Source organism: Brassica oleracea, chromosome C3 (assembly GCF_000695525.1).
Source record: "Brassica oleracea var. oleracea cultivar TO1000 chromosome C3, BOL, whole genome shotgun sequence".
In the NCBI taxonomy this organism is placed as follows: domain Eukaryota; kingdom Viridiplantae; phylum Streptophyta; class Magnoliopsida; order Brassicales; family Brassicaceae; genus Brassica; species Brassica oleracea.
The window spans coordinates 56,979,896-56,991,067 of record NC_027750.1 but is presented as its reverse complement, the minus strand read 5'-3'; the positions used below and the strand labels follow the sequence as shown (position 1 = coordinate 56,991,067).

Sequence of the window (11,172 nt, the reverse complement as noted above, 5' to 3'; positions counted from 1 at the left end):
TGCTCGGACGCCTACGGGCTTCTCGGCCCAGCAGAGGAGGTCCACCAAGATGGCGTAAAATAGGTCAAGGATGAGGCATCAGGACGTCTATATAAGGGAAAGGGGAGACAACGAGAGAAGGATCCGAAATCACTGACTAACACTTGGCGGCTAGATTAGGGTTTTCACCTTTGCTTCATCTCGCCGTTAGTTGTACTTTTCCGGTAGCTCATCAAGCCACTGGCTCCCTTTCTGTCGCACTCTCTTCGTTTCCCTTGTAACCGACTGAACGTTTTCTCCGACCATAAATAAGACGTCTTTGTTAAAACCCATATCTTTTTTATTACCATTTTCCGATCAAACAGTTATCATGCCATTTTTTGGTGAAGATAAGACCACTCATGTTCGAGCTGCGGTACTAAGATGTCTTCACTTCCTCACTAAAAGAGGGATGTGCTTCTCTCTTGTCCATGAAAGAGAAACTGCAAAGTTTTCCATCTTACTTAAACAAGAAGAGCTCTCACCGAATATGCAACTTAAAAGCTCTTCAAGTTTTTCAAAAGGGTGATGCATAAACCAGATATGTAATTTTTGTTTTGTTTCAGATTGAGATACTTACTTTCTTTGATGTTAATGCAGATACTTGTCTACAAACAATGCATGGCTGATGCATCTGAATTACATCAGCTCATAGCTATTGTTGAGATTGCTTCCCATTCTCAAATATTCTCAAGCAACTGTTTAACTATCAGTATTTTGGTGAGTATCTGAAAAGATATAGTGCGGACAGCAGAGAAAAGATCAGTTGAGGTTTCTTCAACATCTCTTCCGCTGCGGCTTGTTGGATTAATCATGGACAGGATTACCTTACTGTCACGATTGTGTTCCGATCCCTGTCAAGTTGACTCTGCACTAGTTGGTGAGGTTCAAAACCTCTTCAATGTTCTCCACCGTTTAGTGGGAAAACATTCTGAATTGAGACTTCTAGTGCTTGACAAAGTCAGGTTACTCCTTTGGTTATATAGTGAGCTTAACTGATGGCTTAAGAAAAACAGATAGATCTCATGAACTGCTGCTTGGTGTCATCAATTGTAAAGGCAAAAGTGGGACAGTCGTGATGGTTCTGTTTTGTCTCAAGTTTACGAAAAAGTGAAGGTTCATGCAGCTTCTTTGATTGCCACACACAAATGATGTTTGCTTTGCTATTACATCCTCCAATTCTTTGGGGATTACCTGTGAATGATGAAGATGGACACTCTGGCGTCTCGCTGCTGATATATTGGACTCTGGAATCGTTTCTCTTGAATGCTCGGCTCAGATTTTAACTGAGAGAAGCTACTGGCCTGCTTATAGAGCTGGGGTTTACGCAGGGTGCGTGGGTCACATCTGCTTTGATTTTTGACAAGCTTAAGACCAATATCAACTGTTTTTGGTTTAAAGTTATTTAACTTATTTATCTCACGCTGAAGGGAAGTTCCAATTGCTTCTCATGTTAAGGAAATACCTAAGACATTATGGACTTCTATGTAAATACATAACTATACGATTTACCCTACTTGAATGTCTTGTATAAATACCTTGTACACATCTAATAAAGTAATTATTCAGCCTACCTTCTATATGGTATCAGAGCTTTGATCTAACCTAAGCCGCCATCTCTCAAACTTTCAAAATTTTCTTTTCTTTCAATTCACGATGTCTGGATCTACAAACTCACTGGCATCCATGGCTGAGACCATCACGTGACTGGGCTGGAGACAGCGACGACTACGTCTCCACAAATGGCTACATCGTTTATCTTGGCACACATCCACTGTCTTGGTCATCGAAGAAACAGAAAGGGGTCGCGCGGTCATCCACGGAAGCTGAGTACCGTGCTGTCGCTAATACTGCAGCTGAGCTCCGATGGATATGTTCTCTTCTCACGGAACTTGGCGTTTCGCTTCCATCCTCCCCTACAATCTACTGTGATAACATCGGTGCTACCTATCTCTGTGCAAATCCTGTTTTCCATTCTCGTATGAAACACATTGCGCTTGACTACCACTTTGTTCGTGGTCAAATCCAGAATCATACTCTTCGAGTTGTTCATGTATGGACTCACAATCAGCTGGCCGATGGGCTAACCAAACCGCTTCTGAGGACCTCATTTCAGACTTTACGAGACAAGATTGGTGTCACCAAGGTTCCACCATCTTGAGGGGGCGTGTTAAGGAAATATGTAAGACATTAAAGACTTCTATGTAAATACATAACTATACGATTTACCCTACTTGTATGTCTTGTATAAATACCTTGTACATATCTAATAAAGTAATTATTCAGCCTACCTTCTATATCTCATGCCTAGTGTGAGTTTCAAGTTAGTCAATTGGTTGAGAAGTAGCGGTTATTTACCAGAACTCTGTAAAGAATCACCTGGAGAGTTTACTCACTGCGTAGCTCTTCAGGAAGCGTACATGAATGTTGGGGAATGTTGGGGAACATTACAGCATCATCGAGGGAGGTGTTCTGTTTCCAAACCTGGTTCTAAAGACACGAGTACTGGAAACTGTGATTGATCTCGTGGAATGCCTTGGACTGCTGAACCAAGATATCTGCAACAAGAAGCAGGTGAAGGTGACTGGTTGTAATTCTCTGCAACAGCTTCCTCGTATCTCTCTATTCTGCTTCAAAAGTTGGCGAAGGAGTTTGATATGTTAGGTGCATATTTTGTTGACATAGACGAGAGCAGCTCTAGCAATATCACAACTCTTTCACTTAGCTGTTCAGTTCTGCCTTTTTCTGCTGGAATTGTTCCTTTTCATGACATTTTGGTTCCTTTCACTTCACAAAGTGGTGTTTGCTCGAGGCTTGTGCAAGGTTTAATTCAACGGCTGTGGAAGGTGGACCCTGAAACCCGCGAAAAGCTTAACGTACTCGTGAAGGAAAACGAATCACTAAACTGTTTCCACCTGCAACCTAGGAATCATGTTTTGAGAGTTTGTGGCAAGGTGAAGATTCTGCTCACTATTTGCGGAGATGTTCTTGCATGCATTCATGGATTCCAGAATCAGTCTAATGTAAATCACAAAGAGGAGATTATGTCTGAGATTACCAAAAGTTGCAGGAATCTACTTTCACAAGCAATTATGAAATGGATGCAGATTCCTTTTGGCATTCCAAGTATTTCTTCAACATAAGGTATTCTCATAGTGTTAACTTACAAATAACTCTAAGAAAATCAAAATTGAATTTGATGATGGATGGTACTAAAGTGAAAGATGTGAACAAGAGTATCTTCTCGGCTAAATATGTTTTCGTTTGTTTTTAATTTTAGGCTTTGTGTTGGTGCCGAGCTATTTGCTCTTACTTCGGAAATCAGCAAGAGTACTCCTGATACAATTTCAGTATAACAAGGATTTCAGCTGTCACTGGATCTTTGTCTTCAGTTGAAAAACATACAACAACGGCGAGTCCCTCTTCGCCAAACCAAACTGTATTGTCTCCTCTATATATACCAAACTAGCTTATCACACTCCTACTCAATACGGTGAAACCAAGATATCTTATTCACCTTGGAGAGATGAAGATATGGTAGAAATGAGTAACAATCTGTTTCATCATATGCTATTACAAAGTCTGGAAAGAAGAAGCAAAATTCAGGTCGGTTTGATTGGAGCAACAATGGTGTTTCTGCGGTTGTGCAGTTCGACCCAAATGAGTGAGGACAAGGGTTCTCGAGCTGCTTGCTAGATGTTTCGCGTTTCCCACCAGATGGTTCTTATCAAATAAAATGGATAAGCTGCAACGTTGATCAACATGGTTCTTACTGGAATCTTCTACCTCTCAATGGCAAACCTGTGTTTACCGTTAAGAAAGCTTCATGACTAGTCTCTAAAACCACAGATCCTAGTTTTGACATGTTGAAAGATCCAAGGAGGATCTTGTTTTGGGGAAAACAAGGAAAGAGACAGAGAATGGCTTGGTTGAGGAGCTCAAGACTAATCTCAAGATTTGCAGCTGAGATTGAGTAACCACTTGGAATGTCTGGTCAATCTTTATGCCAAGGATTCTGGACACTAGACCGTATTAATGCTTTTGGTTTTGAGAATATTTCATAAGCTGCACATAAGAAAGATCTATAAAGACACCATATACACTCTGAGTTGTTTCATTACAAAGAAGTTAGGGAACTTTCATCTATAGTTGCTTTGCTTTAAACGTTATTCATTAGTTTTGTCAGGGTGTTTCATCCTAATGAACTTAATTTTTGTTGTTGTTGATCATGTTATGTGACTCAATTAAGACTGATTCATGATCTAAATAAGAAGTAGACAATTTTGTTTGATGAAAACATGAGATCCTGTGAAAAGCTAAATTCAACTAACGTAGCATGATCATGGGGTTGATTAGCTGATCAATAAGACTTTAAGGTAATATGACTAAAATATAAATTAATATGTTATTTTAGGTATATTTTGATATAATAGGCAATGCAAATCCAATATGATCAATGTTGAAGAGTATAAAATATATAGCACCAGATTTTAAATAATATATACAACAATTTTATCATATATTAAATTTTTGATCCATAAAAAATAAAAGTAAATTCGTGCAGACGCGTATATCATATTCTGAAAATACAGCTGATACAGTTGACAGTTTAAAACAAAATAAATTAATAAATATAAACTACAAACTTATTGTTGTGTTTAAAATTTTTATATTAAATAATTATTTAATAGGGAAAAAATTTAGAAATATATTCTACTATTTATACAAGCTCTAGTCTATATTATTAAAACTAAAATACTTTTTAGTACTAAAACATGGATAACACTATAAATGAGAATTATTTGGAAACATGAATAGTGTCATTTTAGTAATTTTAATAATTTCATTACAGTGTCCTTTTAGTATTTTCATTACACTGTTTTTTTAGTAATTGGAAACATAATAGCAGTATAAAAAAAACTATAATGTCATTTTAGTAATTTCATTAATATAATTGTATTTTCATATTTCACTCAGTTTAACGATTTTATTAATTATATTACCTTAAGAATACATCGAATCATTAATTATATTACCATGATAATAATAATAATGCAGATTTTTATTTATTAGTTAATCAACATTAATTTTATGCCAATTATAAAATCAAAAATGTAAAATAATTGGGTCTTGCAGATGGTTAAACGTTTGGTTTAGTTTGTTAACATAATTCAAAGACATGTTTTTGTGAATAAAATAATAACTTAAATCAGAATAATAAAAATGTGTTACATTTATTGTCATTTAATTTTTCACTCCATATAATTATTTTACTAAATAAAAAACTCTTTCTATTTCACTTAATTTAGCCAAACACATATAAATAGTCATTTTTATTAGTTTATAAAATCGGTTAAACATGAGCATTGACTATCCATTTAGGTGTTCTTTTTCGGGTATCTTTTTTTCTTGTTATAAAATTAAAATTGGTGATGATTTCTAATATTTTGTACTTTTTAGTAGTAGAAATCATATTTTTACTATTACTTCCTCAATTTTATAAAAATATTTTTTCTGCAAAATATCATAAGATATAGAAATTTATTATAATTCGATAAATTTATAAAAGTTCCAGAATATAATTGGTTATATAAATCCAATAATTGTAAAAACTTCATAAAAAATAAACCAGATAAGAGTGAATATCAGTTAACGAAGCCAACTCCTAAAGCAAATGCTGAATTAGCACACGGTAAGAAAGAGGATATATTTAACATTTTTACCAAAAAAAAAGAAAAAGATATATAGATATCAACTTAACACACCTTTCAGCTATTCTCGCCGAGAACTGAGAACTCCATCCGGCGACAATTAGTTACTTGTAGAGCACGGTAGGTCTACATATTCAAAGCAAAAAACATCAGTAAATTAGAGAACATATTTGATATTTCAATTTCACGTTATTTGTTAACTTAACCACAACAAGAAATGATTTCTAAAAACCTCAAAAAAACTATCACACGTTACGGCCACAATCCTTGACTCAAAATCATATTCCATATATGTTATTTAATTCTAGTTACTACAAAAATGATTGTTTATTTTTCAACTCTTCATTTAACATGTTTTTCATTAGTTTATTCAGCTCTCTATTTATCGTGCAATTGACATAACTGATTCCCCCCTCAATGACCCTTATAAACAAACTTTATTTTTCCTATTTCATTGGCCCGGCCAGAATCTGAAATGTTTTCAACAGAACCATATCAGAATTTAGGTGGGATCTGAGATTTTCTATGCTATAAACATTTCTTATGAATTTTTTTTTTTTTTTTTTTTTTTTTTTTTTTCGCCAAAATCGATGCTTATTTAGACAGCAAAAACCCCCTTATTTTTGAAAATGGTAGGATCCACCCACTATTTTATTCTTATTTTTTAAGCACTCCCTAAACTCCATGGTTAATGATGCTCTAAGTTGCTTTAAAAAAATGATGGAACAATATAAGTTGATGTACTATTAATCTACTTAATTCATGTTTGTACGAACTCTATAGAGCAAATAGCCGACACAAATCTGAACTGGTTCTCGAGACTCTGTGGGCAAAGTGGCAGAACACCTACCTCTTCTTGCAATTTTGAGCACTAGGATTTGATGTCATCTTCCTTCTGAGGCAATGGAGCCATTAATTAGGTGAAAACACAATAAACTGTAATTTTGGTCTTTTTCTTTGTAAGAACCTATCAATCGTTTTTTGAAACTCTCATATTATATGTACAATTTAGTTTAATTTCAATTTAAAGGTTGTTTTATATAGTTTTCAGCCGAATGAACGAACGATTTAGGTATTACCATTAACCACTCTAAAGATATGCCTTTTAGAATTATATTTATATTTTAAGTTTTTGTTAACTTTTTTTTTTTTTTTTATAAACCAGGATGGGTTCGGGCCTTCGGCCTTAATCCCCCCTAGGCCCGGGGCCGGCCGGCGCTGATACCGATAACATGGCGTAAAGCACCCCTCCCCATGGGATTCGAACTAGGGGTGCAATGGAACCTACTCCAAGCAATAAACCACTAGCCCAACGCACCTCGGGTAATCTTATGAATTTTAATAAATAAATAAAAGACATTTTTTTATAATTTTAGGAATCTATACCTATTTATACAATCTTTAAAAAAATTGGGAGTCAAGACACCCATATCCGGCCCTGATCATAATCTCAGTGAGAAACAAACGCAGATCGAACCAAAGAATAGTCCAGATCTTCCCTGTGTTCTTCACTTTAAGGCTTGGACATATATGTTCATCTTACCATAAAAACAAAACATGGCCGGAAAAAGAAGTATTATATTCTTATAAATGGTGCATGATTTTGGAAAAACTTCATACTTTATAACAAATAAAAACCTTAATCTAATCCTAGTCAAGATAATAAACCTCTTACGCCAGAGAAGCGCACAAACAGAGGTGGAGAACAACGTGCGCTCCTCGATCTTAACAAAAGTTTTAACAATATATATCATTGATCTCTCTCTCTGTCAAGAAGAGGACAAATAAAAAACAAAAGAAAAAACAAAATGAGACTCAGTTTCTTTGTTTGCTTGTTACTATTTCTCATCACAGTTTCAATGAATTTTAAAGAGGCATTATCCTTCAGAAGAAGAGATATGACAAAAATTTCAGAATACCAAGACAAGATCCAAGAAAGACTCGCGATCACTCCCACTCTCCCACGATTGTCCTCTTCTTCTCACTTTCCAAAAATAGTAAGCTTCTACAAAATGGTATATACATATACGTGTTTATAAATTGTGAGTTTATGAGATTGGTTGTTTGTACAGGTGGGGAAGGTGATTTACCCGATTGGTTACGGAGCTGATCCGACCGGTAGACAAGACAGCAGTGACGCAATACTTGAAGCTTTAACCGACGCTTTTAAGTTGCAAACCGGGCTTCACATGATGCCACATGTAGCTGATCTAGGAGGTGTAGTTGTTGATCTCCAAGGTGGCCATTACAAGATCGGGAAACCTATCAGGTTCCCTTCCTCCGGCGGTGGAAATCTAGTGGTTAGTCCCTGAGATTAAATCTGGAGTCTTGCTTAAGCATTTTTACAAAAAAAAAAAAAATGTATATATATTGACATTAGCAATAGCGTGTTTTTGGTCTTCGAACTTTAGTTTAGTCATAACTCATAAGACTATGCTACAGGCTTTTTTTCTAGTTACCTTAATTGGTATATGACTTTTTTGGATTTTCAGTTTAGGTTTTTTTCGAACGGCCGATTCATTTAGGATTTAGGTTTAGTATGGTTGATTTACCCATAACATCATCTCTAAATTCCTAACATCATCTAAAAATGGGCACAGATCAAGTAGTTGTATTTCCAATATATTTGATATTCCGACTTGGTTTATATGAGTAGTTGAAATTTAGACATATATTTGTTTTTTAAAACAAATACTTGTTCATTCTCCCTTTTCCTACTCCCACATCTCCTCTTTTGGTAAGCATCCAATATCATTTCAAGTTACTTTTCTTATTTTATTAGAAAAATTGTCACAAATACCGCGTTCATAGTATCAGTTTTCATGTTTATACTAACTATTTTTACCATCACTTTTAATGAAAGGTAAAATACAATTATATCCTAAAGTTAACTAATCTAAACTTAGGGTTTAGAGTTGAAGGGTGGTTAGGGTTTTTAAAAACTGAAATTTAGGATTCCAATAAATATATAAATAAATACTTAAAAAAATATAAAAAGTTTTAAAAAATAGTTTTAAACATAATTTTCGAATTTCAAAAAACATTTTGAAAAAAAATTTATAAAAAGTTCGAATTTGAAAAAGTATAATTCGAAAACATAAAAAAAAAAAATTTGAAGAATGTATTTTTGAAAATATCTCTTTAGTGGTGGTAAAGATGAATAATTGTACCATGAAAGTGGTAAATATGAAATTCTCCGTTTTTATTACTTGTTACTTGTAAACTATTTACAAGATATTTAATAATGATTTGTAACTTATTTAATAATTTGGTGGAATTGTAAATTAAATCACTTCATTTTTAAGAAATAAAAAACTCATTTGTTTTTTATGTTTAAATTCATTTACGAAAATAGAAATACAAACTATATAATTTAGGAAAATATATTTCTATTCATTAGTAAAAATTGAGTAACAAGTCAACAACATCAAATAGTTACTTGTATTTTAGTACTAAATGATACTTGTTTTATATTTGTAAGTAATTTAAACAAATTACTTGATATTCGACTCGGTCAAGCCAAGTAGAAACAAAGTAGCAAAGCTAATGACGGGTAACAAGTAATTATGCTCATCCCTAACATCATCCCCAATCTTATATTAGTCCTTGTTTAGTGGTAGTTTTGTTTCTGTTTGCTTCCTGGTTGCGTTTTTTTTTCAGCTACTAGTCATCTTGTAATTTTGGTCAAAAATATAAAATTAGAAATTTTAACATTTTACCAAATAAATGTTTGAATCTTTGTCTATTTAATTATTGGTGTAATTCAGGTAAAAGGTGGGACTTTCCGAGCATCGAACGTGTTTCCTGGTAACCGGCATCTTATCGAACTCGTCCCACCAAGCTCCGGGATCTTCTTCGAGGACGTGACTTTTCGAGACATTCTATTCGACTCAAGCTTCAGAGGAGGGGGAATTTTGGTAATCAACTCAGCTCGTATCCGTATAACGAATTGCTACTTCCTCCATTTCACAACACAGGGGGTTAACGTCAAGGGAGGCCACGAGACATACATTTCAAACTCCTTCTTCGGACAACATTCAACAGTAGGGGGAGACAAACAAGAACCATCATTCTCCGGGACGGGAATCGATCTCTCGAGCACCGATAACGCCATTACTGATGTAGTAATCTTCTCCGCTGGGATCGGTATCTCCTTGAGTGGCGAGGCCAATATGGTCACGGGAGTGCATTGCTACAATAAGGCTACATGGTTCGGTGGAATCGGCATACTAGTGAAGTCACATTTAACGAGGATAGACAACTGTTATCTGGACTACACAGGTATAGTAATTGAAGATCCTGTTCACGTTCATGTCACAAACGCTCTCTTCATAGGAGATGCGAACATCGTGTTGAGATCGGTACACGGGAAGATCTCCGGGTTAAACATCGTTAACAACATGTTTAGCAGTAAATCGAGAAAAAATTTCCCGATCGTGAAAGTGAAAGGAAATTTTCATGAGATTGATCAAGTTGTGATTGATCAGAACAACGTATCAGGGATGATGTTGAAGTCAACGATAGGGAAGTCAAAGGTTTTTGGGAATGGGACAAGATGGGTCGTTGACTTTTCACATGTCTTGGTATTCCCTAACCGGATAAACCATTACCAGCATTCGTTTTTGGTTCGGTCGGGACAGATTGTTGCGAGTGCAGTGACAGAGGCTTCTAATAATGTGGTAGTTGTAGAAACTGATAGAGCTGTAGCTGGAACTGTTTCAGTAATTGTTCATCAGTAAAACATCCATGCTGATCGTTGTCCTAATGAGAAAGCTTGCTTGGAACATTTTGCGTTGAACAAACCATCATCGTCTTGAGACATGAACTGAATAAAGTCATAAACCTTTTTGATCTCTTCATCGTCTCATCTTTGATAAGCTTAACTGTTTTCAAAGATAAAGAGTGAACTTATATCAGTCAGAGTATGTACACAATATTAAAACTAGTAATCGAATATGTTTGTGTATGCAACTGAATTATAAGAACCACTCTCTTATTTAACCTCAAGGAAAACTCACTCAAAAACCTCAAGTTCTCAATCACACACGCTTGATCCAATCATAACTCGATGGACCTATTATATAGCTAAAACAAGTAAATCCTAATCTTAGAAGGCTTATGTTATAGATAACTCCTAATGACATATCCATCTTTATCTCGAATCTCAATCAGATCAGGATTCCTTGCTCCGCAAGTCTTCATTCTTGTTGAGCCATCTTCAAGCTTATTCCAACATTCTCCCCTTTAAGCTTGAAGTTGATTCCTGTTGTCTCTTGAACCCCAATGAACTCTCTCATCTCCTTAAACTTGAGTCTCCCAAGTCCCTTCGTTAGTATGTCCGCCTTTTGTTTATCACCAGCGACATGCTCCACATCTACCTGTCCATTTTCAACGCACTCTCGTATGAAATGATACCTTCTGTGTATGTGCTTACTTCGCCCGT

At 35.2% G+C, this 11,172-nt stretch overlaps 1 protein-coding gene and 1 pseudogene across 1 annotated transcript; both read left to right on the top strand.

Annotated features, from left to right (window-relative positions):
• The window catches only part of LOC106331026, a 22,861-nt pseudogene extending 19,013 nt beyond the window's left edge, over nt 1-3,848 (top strand).
• Nucleotides 3,849-7,521: 3,673 nt separating this feature from the next.
• LOC106333922 (polygalacturonase QRT3-like) lies at nt 7,522-10,468 on the top strand. Its single transcript, XM_013772305.1, has 3 exons — nt 7,522-7,726; nt 7,802-8,029; nt 9,497-10,468. Exons 1-3 carry the CDS (start codon nt 7,538-7,540, stop codon nt 10,466-10,468), a joined length of 1,389 nt encoding a protein of 462 aa, XP_013627759.1. The 5' UTR covers nt 7,522-7,537.
• Nucleotides 10,469-11,172: the final 704 nt, after the last annotated feature.

Excerpts from the sequence above, each read along its gene's own strand:
- LOC106333922 (XM_013772305.1), top strand. The coding sequence starts at position 7,538 with ATGAGACTCAGTTTCTTTGTTTGCTTGTTACTATTTCTCATCACAGTT. Across the intron at positions 7,727-7,801 it reads CTTCTCACTTTCCAAAAATA|GTGGGGAAGGTGATTTACCC; the intron begins GTAAGCTTCTAC and ends TTGTTTGTACAG. Across the intron at positions 8,030-9,496 it reads CCGGCGGTGGAAATCTAGTG|GTAAAAGGTGGGACTTTCCG; the intron begins GTTAGTCCCTGA and ends GGTGTAATTCAG.